Below are 26,207 nucleotides of genomic sequence, written 5' to 3' on the forward strand. Positions count from 1 at the left end.
AATCAAAAGAAGCCACATCTCACCCCGAACTTCCACTCCCCTCTGCTGTGTGCGCCAAGTTTCTCGCCACTCTCTTCAGACAAACACGGCGATAGGCCCGCACGAGAGCCTGTGCATCAAGTGAAAATAAAGCAAATTATGTCTGAGGCGTGGAAAAATTGAGTTTGAAAAGTTTGACAGTTCCATGAGACATTCACAGGAGATTCCACGTGAGGATTCACCTGAGTGTTGCTGAATTTTTCACTTCGCCCACGAGAAGAATGGATCTGCAGAGTGCTGAATTTATAAAGACTCTTGACTAGAATTTTATTTTATACTGTGTCTTTGATATGAATTTGTGATGAATTGAAATAAATCTTCTCAAGATTGTCTGCTAAAAAGTGTTACAAGTTGAAAAAGTTAGTTAATTAACTAAGGATTTGCAAAAGGAAGTAAAACTAACCTCATTTTTTAATTGGCACTTAGCAAATAGTCAACAGAGAAAATGCTGAAACTGATATACTTAAGAGGTTGCTCTTGAGGAATATTTTCTTATAGAAGGAAAAGTAATTTCTCGCTTGGTTTCATTTCGGGCATGACATGTAAATGATCTGAATATGTGCATTTGTAATTATTCGCCACCATAATTATCTTGGGCGGCGTTTGTCTGGTGTCGAAGTGCAAAGTCTTGGGGCTGTTGGGATGTGTGACTGTGTGAATGGTGCTGAGAATGTCAGTTTGTAAGGAAAATTGTAAGAAAAAAATACAAGAAATGATACACGCTTTGCGGATGAAATGTATAATTCACCGTCTTCCATTTCGCCAGGCTCGTTCTCGAGTGAGCATCCTCTGCAGTACATAAAGAGATATGTGAAAGACATCCCTTTCGACGGAGAATGTCATCTCGGTGCAGACTGCAAAGGAGCTATGAAGTGAAAATTCCCTATCTGGCTGCTCTTTCTCCTCGAATGCTGTGGTAAAAGGCTTCAGAGTCTTGGGATTCTGCTTGAGTGTGGAGTGAGGCGAGAAGTTGCGGAAAACTGGGAAAAAGTGTAAAACTTCCATCATCTCTCCGTCTGGGCTTCTCCTTTACGGTTAATGTGTTTAGAGCTGTGCGAAATGACGTAAAAAGTAGTTGTGCAGACGTCGGACTGCTGGTGAAATATTCAGTCCCCCTCACCGGAAGAGTGACAAGGAGACAAGAAGAAAAGACACTTTTATCGGATTTGAGTTATGCGGTAATTCAATTAATAGCATTCTTCGGAGGAAAATTCCATTTTCATAATCACATTCAGCTGTCGCTTCGCGCGCCATTCTTTATAGCCCGATTCTGGCCTATTAGTCTGTCTGCAATTTTATCCACTTTGCTGGGGAAACGATGTCTTCTCATGGTACGAGATCCTATTTGTTAGTCAATATTCCTCAACCCGGGGTCTGCAGATGAGATATGCCCTTAAATTTGCCGAATTTCCGTACTGAAAAGATGCGAGCTTAGCCCCTTGACTTGCTCCTCTCCAGCGGCAATATTATTTATTGAACAGTGAATCATTGTTTTGCATACGAAATTTGAAACTTACACACATACACTTATGGATTATTATTGGTATTGTGGTGATGCAACGGCGTACACGGTGCATCCCATATGTTGTTTGGCTTTCCATTCTCAGCCCAGAGAGTACAGATGCATTCCCTGCTGCAGAAGCTCCACATGATTGTCTTCCGACAATATCCATGACGTGGTAAACATTTTGCAAAAATTCCTCACTCCCTCCTCTCGGTTGGAGCAAAATAAATACCCCGGTCGTCGGGGAGTTGCTGAGGTACAGATATGGTGTTCACAATATTTTCCGCAGCTGCCAGAGAACGTGGTGAATCTGAGGAGAGGCATCAGCTCAGAAATTTCAGAAGCAGTGAATCGTGGAGGAAATATACACCAAATATCCTCTCCACCCAAACCATGTTACTCTCGACAATCCACCGCCTGTCGATTTCCATGGGAATTCAACTGTGCATATCGCTGCTTCTTGGCAACCCAACCTCCTTGTCGCACCCGTCCAGATCCTGACCGAAGGAGAGCAATAATGGCGTGAGTCGCCTTGGCGGTGGGTGGCAAAATGCTTCTTCCTGATTTATTCCCGGGCAAAAAATTTACAATTCACTTCACAAATTGTGTATATATGCAGTACTTGAGCTCTTTAGCTGCTAGATTCACTCTTTCACTCAAGATACCAGATTTTATGCTCAATACCTGAGATAGTCTGATTCACGCCAATGAAAAATTCGAATTTATGGCTAAATCCCGAGATAGAAAAACCTTCCACATACTCGAAAGAAGGTGAAAAAAGCTCCAATTCAAATGCACTTTTGCTGAAATTAATTGAACATTTCACTGAGGATTTTTTTATTTGTCAAATTGTTCATCAAAGTGCGTATCTATTTACATGACGGCTACATAATTAAAATCAGAACATCAATGACTCGTTTCTCATTACAAAAGCCGATAGAGTGGCCATTGTTCTGTAATTTTAATTAGAGACAGAGAGAGAGAAATAAAATGGAGCCGCGAAACCACTGTAATTATTTATGAATTCAGCAATATTGATTACACTTCCTCTACTATTACAACCTTTGTCGTCCTGTTGATTCCGTGGTCAGGATTTCTGCGAAGAATGCGCATTCATATGGGAAATGCGACGGATTTGTGGATTAATATGTGGCCCTCCTTGTCCATAGATCCACTTTTGTGTGCCTCCCAAGTGAATGCGAGCCCATTCAGAATAAACGCGTTGTCCGCGTAACTGGCGCATAATTGCGTTGACCACCATCAATTTTGCCCATCCGTGCTGTCCATCGCAAAATTGACGCAAATTCCGGCCGAATGTGAGCCTTCCCTGGGGAAAATCGGGAAAATCACGCTGCAACGTGCTTGTTTGCAGCTAATTGGCATCTGATCAAGAGGTATACGTATAATCTTTTGGCGTTGGATCCATCGCAGTCTTTGCACAGACATCCGAGAGCTGTATTCAGAGCAATATAACTGCGCTGAAATTTATTAAACAGTTTATCTTAATGGTATTGCAGTGGCAGTTTAGGAATTTCTGGAGAATGCACACACAAGATAGTGCATAAAAGTCCGTGTGCATATTTTCGTGCTTTCCCAGTATTTGCATGCACTGGTGGAGGGCAAATGTACTTGAGACAATGAGAAAATGAGGAAAAGTTTGAGAAATGGCGCAATAAATAAAGTTATTTGTGAGTTATAGAGAAATTATTTTAGTGGAAACCGTTCAATTTAGCAGAAATATCACGGCTAAACGAGCAACTTTCCATATAAATTCACACATATACACACACACACACACACTAAATAAATTTTCCACACAACTCATCTTTCATGGTTTATGCCATCTTCTGCAGCACACAACCTCCTCCACATTTGTAACTTTTGCTTATTAAGTCCCACGTGAGAACTCTGATGATAGAATTCCCTCATGTTTGATGCTCCTCCCCAAGAGGAGGTCCATTAAATTTTTCACCAATTTTACTCCGCACTCTTTCGCAACAGCGATGAGCTTTCCATATTGGTGATTGAATTGTTAACACGAGATGGCGATATTTCGGGGGGTGGAAAAAGGCGCACAAGAAAGCTGTAAAAGATTTTTTACGATCTCAGGGATGATCCTTTATGCTCTGCTCGTCAATACCAGGCGCAAAAAACTTAATAACTATTCCATTCTCTCTGTCAAAACTTCCCCTACTCGTAAATGTGAAAGCTTTTTTCGTGGGGCCATAAAAAACTTGTGAAACTTCCGCTCATGAGACTTGTCAGAAAACATATCATTTGAGGAAAAGTGTCTCTTTGGAAATGTTCATTTCCTCTAAGTAAGTGGCGAATGAGGAAAAGGATGAGAGATCAGAGACAGAGCCAAGAAAATACTTCAATTGAAATGTTAATTAAATTTTTGGCTTTTCTCATTTATCAGTTTGTGTCAATAACATGTCCCATTTTCTCAATTTGCCATAGCAAAATTAAATCTGAAGATGTCGCGACGACTTCAATTAGGACTTGATATTCACAGAGAATCAGTACACATCTGTAAACAAGTCAGTCATCGCGCAATGGTGAAATTTGCGTGGGCAAGAAGGAGTGGAGAGATTGGTGGGAAAAGGGGCACAAAATCGCATAAGTGGAAGCATACAATTTTACTGAGTGAAGAGGAGGAGTGAATGTATAAATCGAAATCATGTTTGCATTTCAATATACGGCGCTGGGCGCAATAATGGGAAAAATGTGGGCGTTAAGGGCGGCACAATGGGAGCACACCATCGATATCGGAGGGCGCGCGTGAAAATGTGCAAGTGACAGTCTGCGAATTTACCTTCTGTATGTCATCCCGTTTTTACCATAACTGCGCCTTCCCGGAGGAAGTCTCTCGCATGGGTGCTGTTTTGAATGGCATTCCACCATCGACGTCTCATGCACAGCATTTGCCTTTCAGTTCTCATCAATTTATGTATGTATAACTTAATCAAAATCACGCAAGCATAAACCCTTTAAATTTTAATCATACAACTCCATTTCTTTCGCCCAAATGTCTGTCGCCTGCACTGCATTGTCAGGAGGATTTTCCCACATACAGATCAGACTCAATCATCAACCGTCATCCCTCACGACTAAAAATTTATTTATACACATACTCGAGGATATGCCAAGAGAGACGCGTTTTGAATTTTTAATATACAGAATTGTACTTTGCGTAATAAAATTGTCATTTCTCCTCCTTCCCCAGCGTCTTTGTCAAGAATTGAAAGCTGAGGACAGACCGTTTGGGGAATTTCCACATAAAGTTCCTCGCAAACAGCCCTTCTGCAAGGGGTTTGCTAGTGAGATTTTCACATCAAAATCATTCACTCTTTGTGCCCTCTCTTAATACATACAATATAATTGCTGAGTGTCACAAAGTGTAGAAAAAGCTCGCATTTTTGCACATAATCACTATGATAGTGAGTTTAACATGATCAAGATATTTAACTGACAGCTTTACTCTAATGGAGAAAGCACTGAAGAAATGATGACGAATCAACCCCTTGCATTCCGGCTTGTGCTCGGGAATTAAATGTATGCTCAGCACAAATAAAATCTCTGCATGTAGCGCGAAATATCAAGTAAAATGCGGAAAATGCGCGAAGTGCCATTTTTATTGGAATTTCACTGGCGAAAAAAGCTCCACTCACCTCCTCGGCGGCTCCCCTTCTGCGAATGTCTCAAATTGTTGTTGCTGATGTGCCGAGGGATGGCTCTAAATGGATTGGGATTTCGGATGGGAGCTTCTACCTCAGAAATTCCTCCCGCTTTTTTCCTTGTCTGCCTCGCTCTCCCCCAGAAAGGAGCCCATTAACGACAATATCGTGTGCAAAGAATGAAATTGTAATACCTCTCGTTTGACGATGGGCGGGAGCGGGCTTGTCGGTGATGTGGGCACTTTCACCGAGAGCTCAACACTCACAGAGAGAGAGTGAATCCAATTCTGAGGCGGAACGTGGAGTGAGACAGCTTCGGCAAACAGTGGCTTCAGCAAGCGAGCAAAGTGTGATGCGGAGCTTTCTATTTGCCTACGATTCTGCTCGCTCCATTAGCAAGAAAGATGATGGCAAACATATTGTCATGAATCCCACATCCTATCCGATATTCCCAAATCACAAACTATCTCTTCCATCCTCCATCTGAGCACCATCAAGTGGGATTTCCGCGCTGAGACAAGCGGTGAGAAAGCTCTCTGCACCACACACACACAAATTGTGAAACTCTAGCAGTTTTAGGGCAAAACATGTTTAATATTATTCCATGATTTTTCTTCTTCATTCATATTTACAATAATATTTTCTTTTTACAGGAATTACTGCAATTTTTTCATCAATATATATTCAATGCGTATCTCTTTTCAGCCATTTGTCAAAGACACTCCAACTTTTGTATTACACTCTCCCATTCTTTGACATATTTTCCTCTTCTTCTGCTCTTGAAACAAAAAAAGAAAGACGCTAAAACACTTCCATTTGTATAGATTCTGTGTCTTAATTTAAAATTACATTCAATGACAATGTTTGTTAGAGTTTCTTTATTTCATCTTAAAACATTTATACAAGAAAAGGGTTTTTCTTCTCATTTATATTTCAATACTTTTTTTCTCTTTATTTTTAATATTATTTGTATAGAAGATATTAAATTTCATAAGGTTTTGAATTTCATTTGACTCATTTGAAATTTTTCCTTCATTAAAATTTCACCTAAAAAATTAATGACTTCTCCCATTCAATTATACTGATATATACTCCACAAGAGTGATACATTTAATGTCCCATATCGCTTCATATATATTCAACTTTTAATTAATATTTCGAAATTGTTTTCACGTAACTCTTTTTTTTTGGTAAATTCACTTTTCTTCTCATTTATATGAACAGGAATTAATTGTTATAGAGAATAAGATATAGTTAAATTACTTTTTCCCTCTTCATCTCGGTAAAACATCACAATTTTGGTATAATGCAACTTATTAACTAAGAAAGAATGCCCTCAAAAGAGATTCGCAAGATGATTTCTTCTCGAAGTGATATTTCCCTTTGATTTGCTAAAGTCAGTGACGGCAAATACATTTTCAAAGCTCAATCTTTGAATTACGAAAAATAAAGTGATTTTAGCCAATTTACCAAAGAGTTTTAAGTGAATAATAATTAAAATTTTGTTTTTTTTCGATAGAAAAAGAAAAATATTGAATAAAACTGCCATCACTGACAATATATTATTTTCCCAGTAATTTTTCCCATTTTCCCAAAATGGTTTTGTTAAAAATTTTCCATTCAATCAATGAAAATGTTGATTTCAAGATCATGTACATTCAAAATACAATTTCAAGACGAAAATAAATCGTTACAAAGGTTCTTTGGCAATAGATGTCGATATGTATCGTCTAAAATTACATTCATCCCTCCAAGATAGTGTGTGCCATTCGTCTGCTGGCCTTTTGCGTGCTATCCAAACCTCTGCATAATTTCACCATGGACTCGTGCACACTTTTGCTCATTTTGTATTGTGAGGTGGCGGCAATTCTTGTGGAAAATTCACTATTAAAATTCAAGAGGGCGGGCGTGGTGTACACAATTTATGGATTTCACGTGGAATCTCAGTGTGATTCAGAGACGTCTTGGCAGGAGCACCCGAGGATGCCTTCCCACTCGTGGGCGAACTCCTCGCCGGCGCCTCAGAAGAGGCGCTGGCGGTGCTGCGGCGCTGGGATGAGCTACCTGGCGGCAGAAGTGGCACCATTATCACTGCCGGAGAGCGATTGGAATGGACTGGTGCCGGCAGTTGTGAGAACTAGTGTCAGCAGGAATGTAACAAGTCTCAAGTGACTGTTCTCGAAAATCGAAGCGGAATTGTTTGCTGAAATGGAAACGCTCATCGTCACTCATGGCTGTTGGCCTGGGAAGGGTGGGAAGCTCATCGCCTCGGGCCGTGTGCCACTCACCTTGAACACGATCAGCACGGGAATTGCTGGCGTAGACGGTTTCGCGCGATTCAAGGACCGGAGCTTTTTGCGGCTTATCACCCTCCACACTTTCCTCGTTGCTGCGCCAGTACACCGTCGCAATTGTCGCCAGACACTGCAATGACAAGTGGGAAGAGCGTCAGCATCCCTCAAATTCCAACAGCGATTTACAACTCCGACCGCTTTCCCTCAATTCCCTCAGCCGCCTTTCTCACTCTCAGCGAGAAAGGTGTTTTAAGAAGTCGAATTGCAGCATTCTTCATGTTCTTAACCCTTTGGGGACCGGCGGGACAAATATGTCCTTTAAAAGTGGAAATAATTGATTATGTTTTCAATTTGCGACGTTATTTTCTTGGAAATAAAGTCAGTTTGCTTTCATAATTTTAGCGTTTCTGAGGAACAAAAAGTCAAATACAAAAACTTGAAGTCAGGAGAGAAGCATTTCAATTCTCTCGCCTTGAATCTTATGACACAAACAGGTTAACGAACAGAATTTAATTCACAAAATTGAGAAATTTCACTTAATACCGTTGATTTTCAGTACCTTCAACTTCATATCGCCCTTCTTGAAGTGCTTCGGCCTCACGCGGAACTCCAGACCGAGAGTTGATGTCTCCAGACCTTCGCGACCAGTGATCAAAGGGTTGTAATTCCTGAGAAAGGCCGGATCTGCGTGTTCACCATTGATGAACCAGCTCAGATGAGTGGCCGGTTTGGATCTGCCCGAAGTGCAATTCACCCTGACGACATCGCCAATCTGGTATCTCGGTCTGCCGCCCATGATGCGCGGTCCTTCCTCGGGGAGAGCTGCAACGAAACAGAGATAATCACTTATTGATTTGTCCCCGGAGAGAGCATGAATAATTGTGAGACGCAGGACGAAGACATATTGCATCGCATTGACGCATGAAGTGCGCTTTAAGTGGAGAAAATTGAATTTATTTTTCAATATGATCTCATCGATTTTATATTATTTTACAAGGACAAGATGATGATATTGCATGTGTATTACATGTACATATTTCGTAGAAAAGTCTGTGGAATCATTCGTGAGATTACTTCTCAAGCCTCCAACCCTTGGTTAAATATGCTCATACACCCACTCTTGACAGGTTCCCACAAACGTCGGTGAGCATGTGAACTCGGGGAGCGGAAATGCGAGGGGCGTTTCTTTCTTTGTGGCATATAGCAATTGTGCCTTTTCGACGGGAGGCAAATAAAATTTTAAAAATTATTTAATTTCTCCCTTCGCCTCAAATATGAGCGCCTGGGCGTCCTTTTATTGCAGACCGAAAAACAACTTTTCGCCACAGTTAAGGAGGCACAACAAAAAGCTTTCTGCAAGAGAGAAAAAAGAGGCATAAAAGCACACCCAAGAAAATTTCCACATAACACAATGGATGAAAAGGAGCGAGAAAGGAAAATTATTCAGTGTATCTTCTATATATGGCGCGACGTCGATTCTACAGAGTTGATCTCGATGTGTGGGCGCCCACAGAGTGAGAGCGAGATGGAGGGAGAAAAAATCTATATGGAGAGAGAATAATTTCATTTGCAACAAAAGAACTTGTTGGAAAAACGCAATTTGTTTTTCATCACCATTCGACGCCCATCAACATTAATTTCTCCCCATAGCAAGAATAATGTTCTTCGACTTGCTGATGCCGTCCATAAAGTACACATAACCTTCGGTGTATTATACAATTCATTACCAGGAGGTTAATTAATAATTCCTGCAAAATTACCCTAAATTAATTGACGAATTTAACAGAAAAACCATTCAACCAAAGTGCTCAGATTGAAGGAATTTTCCAATAACTTTGTGGCTTCATAATTCTTTAACTATTATATAATCTTCCCACATTGTACAGATTTGTTTTAAGGAATTCAATGTTCGTACATCAATCAGAATGACAATTCCTTTCGGCTCTCTAATGAACCCTTTGGCCATACTTGTTAAGGAACTCTCTGGCGTAATCTGACCCGAAAGCATTCTCTCAATATCAATCCATATGATATTGACTGGCCTGAGAAGCACCGCTTGAGGCCACAACTCTCGTCAATTACAGCCATAGCAATTTCTCTTGAAATCCGACTCTGTGATTGAGCCTAATCATGAAAATTCAAAAGGTCAAATACGGCCTTTCCGAGGAGCACACCCAGAGTGAGTCATAATTAATATTGCACGACTTCGTTGCGAAATACGCCTGGAATATCACAGGAATCTAATTGCAAGTATTCAATTAAGCAATAAACATATTTCGGACTCCAGATTCCTAAGAATTGCGAAAGACACCCCCGTAATTCATTCAAAATGGTCAAGTATTTGCCAAGGAGACTATTTACTCTGCAAGAATCTGAATTTAGTCTAATTGAGTCCCTAGAAAACGTGCCTCGTAAATTTTGCTGTCGTATTTTCAACATTTTCCGCCTTGGCTCGAAAGACCGGAAACTAAAATGTCACAAATACAAACTATATCTAGAGAAGAGAATCGCGTGGGAAATTCTGCCAGATTTGCACTTTTCCCGAAGCAGAAAGCTTCATGGGAAAATTCGCCTCGTCGTGGAGATTATGTGAGAAAATTGGGATATAAATGATTTGTCCCTATAAAAATTGATAGAATACAAGGCAGGAAAGGGGTGAAAGTGTTTTCTGTGTGGAAAGAGATTTATTGACGCACTAAATGAGGAAGAATGCGAAAAATTACCAAGAACTTGACTTTATGATGATTCCATCAGCATTTTAAAGGGTTGATGCGATGTACTCTTTGCCGTGTGCGAGATGGCGCCACTCGGGAAGGGTTGAATGAAGAGCACATTTGTTTCCGTCACACCCCCTCGGGTGGCTCAAGACATAAAGGGCGATATAGCGAGTGACTCACTGGCGCGAAAGTAGGAGTGTGAAAGTGTGGTGATACCTCGCCTTGAAAACACCCACAGTGGATGACAGGAGAGCCCCGTCGCAATTTAAAGGGTGAGCGAAGCAGTGCTCGAGTGGGAGATTCACATGAAAGATATGAAAAGATAAAAGCCAGAGCAATAGAATTATATTTCACGGGCGTAATCTTAACAAACGGCAACTGTTTATATTCCGAAACTACACTAAAAGGGATTCACGCAGTGCCTCATCGTCGCCCAACCTTTCAACTGCGCGCGGAGTAGATTTTGCACAAAAAGAACTTGCCGGGGAGAGATATAATATCATTTGACATTCTCCACGGTGGGATGATCGCGTGGCGGTGGATATTTCTTCGCTGCTTAATATAAGCAACAATTCAATTTATAATATCCCGCACTTAGACGGGGGTGCAAATCTTCCAAGAATGCTTCACAGTCGTGGAAGTGTATCAACTCGTCAAATGTTTATCTTCACTGTGTCGACATTTCACGCCGAGGGGTCGCAAACTCGGGGATTTGCACACCCTCCGAAATTGGTTCAACCGCAAGATGGACCGATATGAAAACCACATGCATGAGTCATGGTTTCATGGATGGAATGTGAAGATTACGGAAAAAGTCCTTTGTTGCAGAGTTAAATCAGCAAAATAGAATGCATTTTACTGTCATTTCCTCGAGACACTGCAATGATTAATCATGTTAAACTTCCCCAGAAATACTATAAGTTGTGACTAACCCCCGATTGCTGCAGATGCGAATCTCTATAGGAAAATCTCCGGAGTCAGGTGATTTCCTGGGTGTTTTCGCGGAAAATTTCACATCCTGGCTGAAAAACACCCCGGACGGTTTCTTGTCACCCAGGTTTATTAAGTAATACAGAAATTTGCATAATGTATATTTAAATTAATAAAAAGCGTGTCAGAGAATCTCCTGTTTCACAAAGACGCAGGAGGAAAACTACGGGAAAAGTCGCAAGAGAGGAAAAGAGTGAAAAGGGGGACGAATGGATGGATGAAATGGTTGAAATTTTATGGAATATGAAAAGAGAGAAAGTATATGAAAGAAGTGCTGATAACACTTTAAAGTCATGTCTAGATATTGCAAGCCATCTACGAAATGACTAAATTTAATCTTTCAAGATAGACAAGATGTGGCGAAACACCCCTGCATAGGTCTTGCATGGCGGGAACAGGCGAATTGTAATGATGATGGTTCACTACTTTCATCTCGTGTCTCTTTCCTCTCCCCATTCAACTCCTCTCTCCATTGAGCGCGAAAGCTAGATTATTTCACTCCATTCACAGCCACGAAGTGAGGATGATGAAGAAAGACACATCACCCTGCCCAGAATTATTACTAACAATCCACGAGCTTAGGAACTGAAAAGGGTTGTTATTTATTTTTCCACAAAATGAACACGTCACCGCGCTTATTTCTTTCCTCTCGCTCTCCTTTCTTGGGTGAGTGAAAATATTTTCTCCCCACTTGCGCCTCCCTTCTTCCTTTCTGTGCTGTTTTTCTGCTCCCCTCGCCACCCTGCACGTGGATGTCACACCACGGCGGAGGGTGAGATGGGGTGTGCAAGGCTCTGTGGGACAAACAAGAGGGAGAAAAACTAAAAACAAAACCCTCCTTGGGATTAATAAAACTCTCAGCGCCGAGAAAATAAATTCTGCAAGGTTTTTCTCGCATATCGTTTTGAAAATACTACATCAAGGGCGGATGTTGGCAGACATTGTACCCGAAAGACGCTACATAGCTCACAGCTATACGGAATTATAATATTCAGATATTGAGTATATTCTTCTAGAGAACAACTTTCTCTATCTTCACGTTTGCATGATCTTTTTTCGGCAAAAAAAGAGTTGAATTGCCGACAATTGTTAGAGTTATTCAATGAATAAAATCTCTTTCAATAACACAACGAGAAGACAGTTCAAAATGCGCATATTGGCTGCAATTTTCTACTATCTATTAAATCTATTCAGACTGTGTTTTTGTACTCAATTCGTTATCTACCCACATATCAACTCCACTTGGCAATACAGAGATATACGTCGAGTTGAAAGTATATTTATAAGAAATATATAGTGCCTCAGAGAGAAAGAAACTATAAACCCATTTCATCTACCCACCATTTAAATTGGTGTACCCCAAATAAATAAATTTCACTTTTTCCCCCGGGGTGTCTTCTGTCTCTCCCTCTCGTGCCCTCCCTGTCATCTTCGACGCGGAAGTGAGTGAGAATCCTCAGCACAATGGGCGCCATAGTGGCATGTGAATGAAAATCTTCAGAAAATGTTGGCGATATGAAAAGCAGAGGAGAGAGAGAGAGTGAGAGAGAGCATAAAGAAAATGTGATTCCAAGAGCTTCCAAGTGAGCGCTCCGTCGTCTTTGGGTCCTGTGCCATATCGCTGGCACCCCGCAAATCCGTGGCGAATAAATCAAAGCCTCCATATGGTGAGTCCTTTCATGGGGCGGCGCAGAAAAAAGGGCACACGGGATCCCCTGGGCCTGACGCTCTGCACAGCGCCCGAGGAGATACATTGGGGGACCGTAAGGAAAATTAAAAATGTCAAAGTGAAAGCTTAAATCATTATCCCGCTGAATGGGTGGCAATGCGGCAGTCGTGCTCTGGATTTATGGCAAATGCCACGAAAATATAATATGAGAAGATTTTTCGGGGACCGACGACACTGTATTTTACATACATACACCCTCGCTCTGTGACACACTCAATAGACTTCCACTCTTTCGGTCTCTCGCCACCCTTGTGAAATACTACGGGCGCTTATGGAACGACTTCACGATAATATATGTGGCTCGAGGGGTGCTCTTTCCGCCATAATTTGACACTTTTAGAATGAAGCCAAGTTTGACAAGCACGGAAAAAAATTCAGTCACCTGTCAAAATATTGCCTATATTTTGAAATTTAGAATTTTCCAGCATCGTATCCCAAATTTCAACCCTTCACACCCCCGCTAGTTCCATGTGCGAAACATAATTACACTAGCAAAACATAACTACACACAATATACAAGGATACGACAGCGCATGACATGCAAAGTACCTAATAAGCAAGCGAATATGATTTTTCAAGCATGACAAAGTCTTTTTTAAGACTCCTCCATGTCCCTACGACTTAATTATAGTCTCTCTCTTTCTCTCTCAGTTTGTAAATTTCTCAAGTGTGTAATCCACACAAAATATTATCATGTGCGATACTGTAGAATAAAGCTTACACCCTCTGCTCAATTTCTCAGTGTCTGCGGGATAATTCATCCAATATTACGTCCTTGTTCCTTGTCTGCGCCATATCATAAACCTGAGGATGTTCTGGGTGATATTTGGGATTTGGGCGACAGGCAAATACACTCTTGTTGACTTTTTGTTGCATGAAAAAAATACTCTACAAAATGGGTATTTGATACTAAGAGTACATAACGTGCACTTCACTATGTGAAAATCACATGCATTTCAAAGGAAACTCGCGCTGCAGTGAAGATGGAAAGTTTCTGAAGGAAAAGTGCATGTGAGAGCACTTTGTGGGTTGCTCGCTTTTTTTCACGCCCATCACCCACTTAAGCTCGCCTCTGGGATGTGGAATATTTAAAATGCAGCAGAGTCAAAAGGCACCTGCAGTAAAATAATTTCACGATATTCCGAGAGTGCACGGAAAGTCACTACAGGAGCTGCAAAAGGAGGTGACGTTTTCTACCAGTCTTTATCTCACTTTCAACTCGACTATGGGTGACTTTTGAGTACACGTACTTAACATCTGTCACACGTTGCTTTTAGTGTGTGAAAATAAACTCTGGGAATATCAGCCAGGATAGTCGAAGAGTCAAACATCCTTTGTCTGCGCTGCCGCATATATACATAGTTTCCCCATGAGAAATCCATTCATTATTTACTCCCCAACACAAACAATTAGTTGATCAATAATTAGTGCAGGGAAACCCCCTTTAAATAGGGCCACTGAATTTTGCAAATTTCCCAATCAAGTCAACAGCTAAAGTGCGTAGCGCAAGTTCCCCTTGTGAAGCGCTAAATTGTGAGCAAATTTCCCAATTTGCCTATAATTCCCACCAATAGCGCCCATAATAGTGAATTATGCTTGCGTAGCGCCTCACCACTAATTTCAATTTGTGCGTATGTGAGCGTACTACGCCTTCCCCGCATTCCCCTGCTCAATGGAATGGGGAGTATTTGTTTGACTTTCCATGGGGGAAATGTGTGTATTTGAGAGAGCTTTTGGAGACCATCACCATGAATTGTTAATCCACATTAATCGATAACTTGTTAGGGAATATGTTCAGGTGAAGGTGGTGTGTTTCATTGGGTATTGGCTGTGTCGTAGTGTCGCATTAAAAATAAATGAACTAAATGAAAACACTTTAGTGACAAACATAAATTCACTTTTCTACCCTCCAAAATGCCCCCGGAGCCCATTTGGAGGCATTTCTGAGGCTCTCCTATCCATTAGGGTGCAATTTTCTCATAGGAAAGAACACACTTCACGTGGACACCAACTCAGGGTTGAGTCCTTACTCTTCCAGGAATTATAGTGTTATCCTCGATTTTTCAGCGCAATGCCTCTGTCATCCGAGTGGAAGCTTGAATCTCTATTGTTTTTATAATTCCGCCTTCCACATAAAGTCTATGATAATGTTATGATGAAAATTTCCTCTTCCTTTTTCACGCGCGCGCTTTCAAAAGGCTCTGCGACGAAGCGAGTTATAGGGCAAAATATTTTCCATGCTGAAATAGACGAGCAGGAAGAGTTGTTCTCCAACTTGGATACGTCAAATATAAAGTCTGCGGGAGCAAAAAAAAAACTTTAAAAATGTTTAGCATGAAGAGCACTCAGGAAACTTTCTTTCAAGTCAGTCCTGTTTATGAGTTTCTATCCATAAGGGTGGAAGAAAGTGGGGGAGAAAAAGAATAATAAAGCTTCCACATTGACTTTCTAATTTGTATTCATGTCGAGCTATTTCCTTTCTTTTTTCAATTTTCCACACTTTATTCTCAGATCTCTGAGTGTAGAGCTTTGGCGATACTGATTAAAGGCGAGGTGTGACGGAGAACTTTAAATATTGTCATTATCTCATGATAAATTTTCCACGGAGTTTCTTTCACTCTTGGTCTCATTTGCGCACACGGCAGCCAGAAATAATCCATGCAGAGGAAATGCTGCAAATGACGTAAAAAAAGACATGATATGCTGGATATGGGCAAAAAAGTGGCGTGTTTACACTAAAATATGACACCAGCAGATTCTGTTTGATGGTCATTAGTTACAGGATTTCCACCATTCACCATTACTTTCTCTGGGGCCAGTTGGCGCTCACGCAGTATTTAAGTAGCGAGATAGATGTGATGGAGCAGATAAGGACATTAGTGTAATCGACACCTACAAATAGTCATCCTAAAATCCGTGTTTTCCCCTCTCTCACAACTGCTGATATTGGCTTCAGGCAGATAGATGAAGGATTGTATGGTGCAAAAAGACCAGCACAAGAGGCGAAGATGGAGATTTCCTCTTCCTATTACATCCTTCTGCATTGAGGAAGTTAAACATAAAACATCCAGCAAGATAGCAGACAGAAACATGAATAAGACTGAATTTTATGCGTTGACCTATATAAATTGCTATGTGAAGACACATATTTTCTCACTGTGGCCGACGAAACCCAGGGAAATATTAATTAATGATGCTGCAAAGCACTACACGTGTGGAAAAAGAAGGTATGAATGAGCTCAAGTGTGTCCCTTGGAGAGCACTGGCCAAGAGCAACAGCCCATCTCCACCCACCTGAAGGAAGTTGTGCTTCAATTAATCATAGTACGGAAGATATTGTCTGGTCACATCATCATATGAATGGTATACTGTTATTAGGGGGAGCAGGAAGCCCAAACAGGCATCTAATCAACTACACCCCGAGCGGGAAATGTAAGCATTGGCGCTGGAATGGGGACTGTCTCATTGAGAATGTGGGATATGACTTCACCAGATATTACTAAACCATACTGGCCACAGAAATTGTGTGATTGTGACACATTTTCCGTCGCCTTTCTCGGCCAGCAACACCCAGCTTTGCGAACGGGACAGGAAAAGCTGAAGATGGAGTGGATAGATTGTAATAATAATAATAATTAAACAGCATATTCGTAAAGTAGGTGTAAATTAAATAGCTAATACCTTAAAAATATCCACAATTCAAAATGAAAAGAGCACAATCTTCATTGTTTGCCTTTCATTCCACAGAAAACACTTCCTTTTACACATCATCTGCTTTTATTAACACTGCCATTGAAGGTTAAAAGGAAATCGATTGAACTGGCGAATATAAGTCAGTCACTTCGCCCAGAAAATTTTCATTAAAATGACCTCCAACCCCGGGCTTTTATATGAAAATGAGAGTTGGAAAAAATGAAAATTATAGCTTCTCATGGAGGCAAATTTATGCTCAAAAAGTTTCTTTTATTCCACAGTATACGCCCCAAAAGTCTCCCCTCCACACACATTTCCTACTTCATTCTGAGGGTTTTCTACTTTTCCACCCAAAGCCTCATTAGAATACTAACAATTTTTTAAAGTGCTTTATATTTACAGATGAAGAAAGTTTCGGCTCGAATTTTCTCCTTTGTGTGTGTGTGTTTGTGTGTCTTCTAAGTTCCACCCGCACTTTATAGAAATCGTCATATTATACCTTTTCTCAATGCGGAGAGGTTTGTTAATGGAGTTTTTAGCGGAGGCTGGGCAGAGTTGCAAATTGAACTAGAGAAGAAAGTTTGTGAGACAAAGTTTGCCTCTATTAAATTGATGGTGCAGAATGAGTGCAGTATTCTTCATTGCAGAAGAAGGTGGAAAAGTACTCATGAGGGCTGCTGGTTTTTTTTGCCGTGACGCAACAGGAAGTAAATTGAACAAATCGTATTTATGAATGTGCTTATGAAGTTAGTTTTCACATCTAGCTGTCTCCTCTCGCCCCAATCCCACCTGTTCGTGATAGTTTGTTGCTCATTTGACCGTGCAGGATACAATGCATAATAGGGATTCTTCAGTTTACACAACTTTTAAGCAGTGCTAAGTAGTGGTAAACAGGCGAAAACACCCCTTCTCGGTGAAGACATAAATCTTCATCGCTATGGCGAGAAATGCCAAGTGGAAGATGGCACAGAGAGGGTGGCTTTCTCCGGCTTCACGGGCGATACAACACAGATGGGGTTGGTATTTGAGCGAAGTACAATACCTTCATCCGTCCCACCATATATCAGCCCATCAGACAACCATGTCTCATACTTCGAGCGCCCCCCAGAAGAGCCACCCTCCGTCCAGGGGGTTGGAATGTGTTGAGAGAGTGACAAGAGCTTTTTCCTTGCATCCACAAAACTCTGAATAAGCGAGCAGTGAGGCATCCAGGGCTCTTCACTTGGAAAGAGTTGCGACACTCACCCCTCGGAGAGAAAGAGCGAGAGCGTCGGATTCAACGAGATACTATGTTCCTTATGATCAACACTTCCACCCTCGCCCCAAACCCGAGCCATTTGATGAGCGGCAAATGCTAAGGAAGACATCAAGAAGTTTCAACCAGCAAATAATTTCGTGAAAGCTTTTATCTATCTCTTAAATTTTACATCAAAAGATATCAAAATCGTAAAAGTTGTGTGAAACATTGTTATATTTATTCCCCACTAACTCTTCCATTTCATTTTCCCTTCTTTTACACCCCATCGCGAGGGTTGGGCGTTTCTGAGAGGGGCTGAGCCAAATTCTAATACGCAATGAATAACAATAGCAACAGGCTTCAGCTGAATGATTGGCAAGAAGATATGTATTTGTGGTTCCAGGAATGTATCCAGTAACTTTTACCATAACGAATTTGAACGCAAACCTTGCTTTCAGTCCTTTGCAAAATCTGTGAATTCCAGAGATATGCGATAATAGTTTTATTTTTCCCTGTCTGAGAAATCCGCACAACTTAAAGTGCAGGGAAGCAGTAAAATAGTGAGATAAGTGTACACACTCTATTCAGCAACATTAACTTTGTACTGATCCCGCAGCAAAATATCACATTAAAATTATATTACGATGGTGGTGATTTTTCTATGTTGCGCATTCCGTCGAGCGTCAAAGCGTCCACTTGTGAGTGGATTGAGTGTCAAAAGAAAGAACTTACCAACAACTATCATATCGCCATGGTCGGAGACTGTCTGGAAGGAGGGCGCTTCTGCGGATACTTCACATCTGTATCTGCCGGATGCGGACAAGTTTACTGACTGCAGCACCACCAGAGTGTCCGTTGAGTTGTGAAGCTGTAAAAGTGAAACCGAGGATGGAGCATTAATACAAGCCCCAAATGCTATCACAGCAGTCTCTTGAACGGGAAAGAGAGTGGAAACGATGAGATATCCTTCACAACAGCGACCACGAATTTCCCATCTTTCAACATCCGAAAATCAAAATTATTTTTCCCACGCTTTGTCTCTCAATTTAATCCCAATAAACAAATATTATGCGCAATATTAAAGCTCTGAGAGGCTAATGAACCGAAAGTCAAATAAGCTTTTAAATAAATAAAACATTGACCGTTTGCACACGAATTGCATGGAAAATAGACAACAAACATATTTATTAATTCATTGTGAATAAATTTAAATTGATTTCATTGTACAAAATAGCCAAAACTATACGGAATCAACGGCAAAGCGTTGTTTTCTGGTGAAATTAAATTGGCAAAATATCCAATAACATCTCGATTGAATACACATTTGTCGATATTTAGTCAATCGTTACAGGAGAGTTCACAACAAAGAAAACAATGGATTTATATGGAAAACTTGTTGTCTGCAATGTCTAACGGCATGTGAAGTTTTGAGGGCAAAAGTGAGCTTATTTTGGCAACAAAGCATCTCTGAGGCATGTCGCCTTTGCGACAAATTGAATTATAGTATCATTAAACACTCCAGCAACTTACATCGACTGAGACGCCAGGCAGTGGGAAAATGAGCACCGGAGGCATGTCCCTGGGCACATAGCGATAGAACTCGTTGCCGTCTTTGTACCATTTAACGGAGTAGAGAGCCTCCCCGTCCATCTCGTAGTGGCACTCAAGGCGTGCTGGGCTTCCGCGAACTGTGTGGTTGGGAATGCGAACTTCCGTCAGTCTTAGGGCGGCAATCGAACCTGCAAAGGGAATGAAGAAAAAAACGGAAAATCAGCGGCTGGAGGTGCAATTCTACGGCAATTTCCTGAGGAAAAGGGAACAAAGGCAGAAAAATATATCTATGAAATTATCAGAAAATATTGATTGACAAATTAACAATCAATACACGTTTCTGTGACATGATTTCTTTCCCTTCAGTTTGCTTCTTTTTGTATGAATATATGAGTGGAAAGTACAAAGAGCGTCACAAGTTTGTACGTTATTCCCTCATTTTAATATTATCTCTCCTTACTAAAATTCAGCAAAGTTCTCAAGCATTAAATTAAGTGATAATCATGCAAATGAGAATGACAACAATTTACATCTACTTTCACTAGAGCACCAGATAAGAATCCCTCGTTTGAAGAGGTGAATTGAAAAATAGTGCAAAATCTATGACATTTTTTCCGGACGTTGAAAACACGTTGCAGAAACCCGAGATGCATATTAATATGAACGATTTAATATTGAAATTTCGTACAAATTAGCACTTATGTGTCATGCCAAAACTGAGATTAGTTTGCACATTATCATGACTTATTTCAGGTTTGCCCCCCATTATTTACCCTCCTTCTCGCTCTCTTGATAACTCTTTCTAATTTATCGTATTACATTTTTCATTTTTACCAATAAATTGCCTCAACTTCTCCCCCTCTCTGGCGTCTTAGCATGAAAAATATGTGTAACTTCTGAGAGGATTGTGAAAATGGAAAAAGTTTCTATAGTCAAGTTGCCACACATGGCAAATATTTACATACTAACATGAGAGGGCTTAAGAAGAAAATTATTTCCACACGCAATTCCGGTTCTAACTGTACCCCTTTCTTTAATTATTTATTTCCCTCCATGGCCTGCAATTCGCTTGACCTCCTCCTCAATCATGTTACCTTACAAACAGCCTTCTTTTGTAACATTCTTCACTGTATTTTGCAATTAATTCACTAATTGATACTTGTATGATTGATAGTGAAAATTGCTGTAATTGCAACTGAACTGCAAGTAATCACACACGCTCACATATTGACAGGTAAATTGTCAAGGTATACTTTTCCACACATAAAACACCTTTCAAACAGCTTGTTTTTCTGACAGTCAACTGCATTTATCAAACTTTAATGGTGATCTAAAGGTATTTTTGGGAAAACACAGAGGCAAATCATCATTGCCATCAATTAATCTTCAAAAAAGTCGGACTAATTTGATTATATTTCAAATTTTCCATCGTTTTTGATCGATTTTCGATTACAAATTCGGCTCCAAATGACCAAATTCTATCCAAAGTCTCTAATGAAGCGTAGCAAGCAGCACCGAAATTAATGATTGAGAGCATGCTCCAGTTAGGCATCATAAAAGTATGTTGTATGAAAATCCAATAAACCTGCCTGCGAAACATTTTTATACTGTGCCACCCGTCCATGTGGAGATTTTATTTATTTTGAGCCATCCCGAAGTGTTGTGCTATGGTGTCCATAGAATCAATAGATTGCCTCTTATTCGCAGTGCCTCAGTAAAAGTTTATTAGAAAAGCATCCTCCCGTCTGTCTCTCAGATATCCAACTCAATAACATCCAAGAGTGGATTAGATTACTTCTCTCGTATCTCCTAGTCAGACACACGTTCCAATCTTTCCCTGTACATTTGGCTCACTTTTGCCCTTCCCGTTCGCCTTTTGCACTTTTTCGCCATTTCCACGGCTTCCCTCGCTCCTCGCGCTGCTCTGTTGTTTTTGCATCAAAAGGTAATCGCACTGTTCGGCAAACTCCGCAACTTCCAACCCACTTACAGCTCACCCTCGTTCGCCTCTTATCAGTTTGGCAGTTGGGCCATGGGACGAGTATCCAATGAACTGTTGCACTCCCCGCCGTATCGGGTGGCCCTGCAGAAGAGCTCCGTGGCACCATTTGAGCGCACTTGATAATTTCGAAGCTCTCCTCGCAGAACGAGAGCGAATGCTGGGCAACTTCGAATGAGAAAAGTACATCTCGTGGAGAAAAACCAAAAATCTCAGTTTTCCTAACATCAACACATAGTCAATGTGTTTGAATAGGAATTTCATTAAATTCTGACGATTCAAGAGCATCCATTCGTCATCAGAGAAGCTCAATTCCCCTTGTTATTAGACTTCTTTGGTATAGATTTATGTAGTTGAAATAATATAATCTAAAAGAGTCTTTCTTTGTATCCAATCGATCTACTTCTATTAAATTATAGCCAATGAACTCAGGCCTGAGAGGCGAAGCAAAATGGAATTTAATCGTCTCATGATTGTGGATTGATAAGGAGGAACTGAGGATAATGAAATATATGACTCTCCCCCGCCCTCTTGTGGAAAAATATGTGGCTTTGGTTTCTCCGGTAATTGATTATCGTGTACAATTGGGAAGATTCTCCCCCAGCAAATAATCAATTCACATTTACGTCCTCCCCGCACGTTTGCTTGAGCTTTGCAAACAATTCACCACAATTAAATTGATAAACAGCAGCATTTCTCTTCTCCTATCTCCGCTCCTTTCACACCCTCGCAAGGTAGCACCCTCAGTGGTACACATGATCTCCGAGGGTGGTGCGCGGTTTTATCAGCGGAGCCGCTTAATAATCCACAATTAAGTAATTCCGTGTATTTTACAGTAATAGGACGTATAATCGTTGAATTTAACCACGAGCACTGTTGAAGATAATCTCGAGGCATTTATTGGTGAAGGATCTGCACGAAAAGTGCGTTTAGGGTGAGCCTAAGTTCTTAATAAATGAGCGTAGATTGACATGAGAGGGAAAATTTTAGAGAGCCATTCTTCTTCGGCGGCGCAGCGAAGAAATCTTCCCGCGATGGGATTAATATTTCCCCCAATAAACCATATTTCAGCACAACCCACTCATTGTAGAATTGTAATAAAAATAATTCATGTTCTCTCCCATTCACCATTTTTCATGCCAGGCAAATGCCTGTGTATTTCCCATGCCAAATCCATAACCCCTTTTCCGAATATCATTCAGTCACTCCTTATTTAGGGGTGGATTCATCCTAGAGCTTCGTCAAATTGGGGGTGGAGTGTGTCAAGTGATTTATCTAACAATTCCTCCACTTCTTCCATCTTCCAGTCTCACACTTTGCCACGGAAAGCGACGACTTGTGGGGTGGGAAGAAGTCACATAGTGACTCTCTACTTTATGTAGGCATTTTTCTTCTCCAGACAAATTGAACAGGTGAGAAGTTTATTGGAGAGCTTTTACTGGGTAAAATGAAACTGTTCAATTCGAAAGAGTCTCTTCATACATTAAAACTCCATATATAGAATTAAAGTCGTCTTTTTTTTCCTCTTTCTCCCCGCAAAACATGACGCCAAAATTGAATCCAACGCATTGTCAATGTTCAGACGAAAATATCGAGGGATTTTCATGGTTTCTATAAGTGAAGAAAATGGTAAAAAGTTCTATTGTCTCTCCTTTTGTTTCAATTTCCCACTGATCCCTTTCAAGCATATTTCGCCCCCAACTCACATCGTGCACCGCATTTGCCCACCCAAAATGACACTTCCCTGCCATTCGTCCCCTTCGGAGAGCAACAAATTTCCCCCCATAACGACTCCTTGGGCAGGACGAAGGGTCGCAAAAAACGACAGAGCATCATTATCGCAACCCTTCCGGCCGCAGAGGCGGAGGAGCCGGATCGTTTGCCGAGGGTAGCCAGAGTAGACTATTTTAGAATTCACTTGATCCGAATTATTGTACAATAATCTGCGACAAGTTCATGTCTTTCACTGGCTTTTTTTCTGCTCCTCCCGTCGCTTCGCATCCTCTTTTGAGACGATAAATTTAAATGGCTTTTTCACTAACTGGTGATGTTTGTTCTTTCCTCAATACATGCATGAACTCTTCCATCTCCTGGCTTTAGGGGTGAGTCACTTTATAAATGATGTACACGGTGGCAAAAATTAAATACAAGAGCATATTTTCACCCAGAAGCATCTTCTAAAATTGAATTTTATTAATTTATCATCTCGTTTTAACTAGTTTTCACGTGCTATGAATGCTGCGGCATGAAAACCAATTTCCAGCTGAACAACCATCCCTTGTGTGTCATATTAAAGATCCCCGTTCAAAATGTATCACATGCACAATATTATTCAGCATTGTGTCTGTTCATGTGCTATTTTTGGTGGGTGGACAACGCATTGAGGGCGAGAGCCGTAAAAAATACAAATGGGTGGTTATTTACTATCCGGACGTGATATCGGACGCCTTTTGTGGTGGCAACAGAAGTCAAGCAGGATGCTCGGAAGTGAAACCTCAATTGTGCATACAATCTAACAAATAACGACATTTATTTTATTACAAGTGCTCCACCAACTTTTATTGTTATTAGAAATTTGTACAAAATCTGCACAATTTTTACAATTCAACTTCCATGTCAGTAAATTTGGTGTGCATGAAGACATAAATCCTCGCAGATTTTCCCTCATAAAAATGAGATTAAAATTGGAGGAAGCATTTGTGTGGGGAAATTAATCTATATTGCTATTTGTAAGTGTACTAATTAGGGGCAAAAGGGAGAATTATTAAATGTTGTTTAATTGTATGAGTTATTAGGATTTGAAAGACCATTTTAAAGCCTTGTACATGAAATATAAATCATGAAGAAAAGGAGGCATATAAAAAGTTGAACCCTATCGCCCAGTGATTTGTTATCATTTAATCAGACTGTCCTCTCTCACTTTCACCCAATTTCACCCACCGCAAAACTCTTTAAGATCCTCTGCGGAGGCGAAATGAGAAATCCCATTAATTCTTATCCTATCACGGGCCAAATATATGGTTGCACACTGTGAACAGACTGCGCCTTTTACGTGTAATTAATCTTCCGTCATTCCGAGAGAATGAATAAACGACAAATCTTGAGAGACCTGCATTGCAAGAGTTGGGGTGTAATAAATGTTCATCAGTGTGCATCTTATCGAAAATAATAAAGACATTGGGAGAAATTTAGGGATGCAAAAACCGCTGATGCTCTGGATCAAGTCCTGGATAATTTATCACCAGATGAATTTCACATTATTTTCAAAATGAGCAAAAAGAACTCTTGCAATGGCGAAGTGATTTTTTACACATGACGACATGATGTGAAAATTTGCATTCTCTTATCCGTATAGCTTTCAAGAGACTCGCTCCTGAGTTGCATGCTATATACTTGGGCATTTTGCATGCATATTTATAGGGCATAGAGAAGAGACATTAGCGTGGCTGCTTTTAATAAACATCCCGCATTACTCTCTGTCGTGGAGTTGAGAAACTCGAAGGAAAAATACATCCACCTGCAGAGAAGGTGGGGTTGTAAATAAACTATAAAAGCACGATTAGATGGCTGATAGAGGATGTCCCCATGCTGTTTTCCACCCCTCTGGCTCGCATCCGAGCTCTCTGGATTGCGCGCAGCTCTAGCAAAAAATACGACCTGAGACACTGTGGTGGTATTTATTAATTTCCCGACGGGCGAGAATTGAGACACAAAGCCCACAGAAGGCAGGTGTGAATGGCGCAAAATCCTCCCATGGGAGAATTGTGCAGAAACTTTTCACCCAATTTCCTCCTGTGCTTCATTTTAATGAAATCATGTCGGGCTGTATTATAATTCTTATCTGTATGGAGAGTGAAGTGCGGAAAAAGCGAGTAGTCGAAGTCACAGCATCGCCACAGTTTGCTCGCCCATTCCCAAAAACGTCGACAGTTGAGTGAAAAAATGCGAGTGTGTATATACTTCATGTATCCATTTCAATCTCGATGGAAACTGGGCCACAGTGAATAATTGAACTATCTGGAACATGGAGCGCCAAAGCCAGGTGACTTTCTATGTTCCAACGACAATTCTCACCGTGCACAACTTTTTTTCTGCATGGCGCACAAATCGCCTCTCGACGCCTCAGCATCCAGCCCGATGATGGAACAAATTGAGAAAGATCAACAAAATAAATGCATCAAACATACTGCATATTCAGCCTAGCTACAGCGTTCGCGAACACGATAGCGAACTGCGGCGCGGAGGTTCAAAATGTACTCGTGAAAAATTCATGAGTGAACACCTCTCTGAAAACTTGTAGCCATTTCAGCATCGCACCACGGCTCCAGCCAACCCTCAATTTGATGCACACTTCCCCAGCGGAAGCTTTCGCATGTCCATCAGCTATGCAGAAGTGAGTATTATGTTAGGATTTATACTGTTCAAATATGAAATTTTGGCACCCAAATGAACTCTTTTTCTGCATTTCCACCACTTCTACACACACTCGTGTCGCAAATAATGCCCTGAAGAGCTTATTACGCTACGAAGAATGCAAAAATGGCACGATAATTCCAAAAACAAGGAAATGGCATGAAAAATTAATTCTTCCATTTGTACTGAAACAAAAAATTATAGAAAGGTGGAAAGCATACAAATCGATTACTCTTTGACATTTGTTGTTTATTCAATTCCGAACTCTTGCATTTCGACAGTAAAGTGTACGCTTAATGAAATACATTTCGACGGCACGTCTTGATTTGTAACCCTTTTACGGTGATGAACGTGAGCACTTGAG

The 26,207-nt window shown here is 40.8% G+C and overlaps 1 protein-coding gene across 1 annotated transcript in view; it reads right to left on the reverse strand.

Moving 5' to 3' along the window:
* Positions 1 to 5,828: 5,828 nt before the first annotated feature.
* Positions 5,829 to 26,207, reverse strand: part of LOC132261447 (uncharacterized) — a 77,204-nt gene continuing 56,825 nt past the window's right edge. Inside the window, exons 2-6 of the mRNA XM_059760270.1 lie at positions 19,411 to 19,619; positions 18,613 to 18,748; positions 8,074 to 8,336; positions 7,509 to 7,644; positions 5,829 to 7,423 (exon numbers count right to left, since the gene is read on the reverse strand). Of these exons, the coding sequence (XP_059616253.1) occupies positions 7,281 to 7,423; positions 7,509 to 7,644; positions 8,074 to 8,336; positions 18,613 to 18,748; positions 19,411 to 19,619 (887 nt within the window). The 3' untranslated portion in view covers positions 5,829 to 7,280. The remainder of the gene's footprint in view (positions 7,424 to 7,508; positions 7,645 to 8,073; positions 8,337 to 18,612; positions 18,749 to 19,410; positions 19,620 to 26,207) is intronic.

This window comes from Phlebotomus argentipes, unplaced genomic scaffold (genome assembly GCF_947086385.1).
Source record: "Phlebotomus argentipes unplaced genomic scaffold, Phlebotomus argentipes genome assembly contig_15, whole genome shotgun sequence".
Taxonomy (NCBI): domain Eukaryota; kingdom Metazoa; phylum Arthropoda; class Insecta; order Diptera; family Psychodidae; genus Phlebotomus; species Phlebotomus argentipes.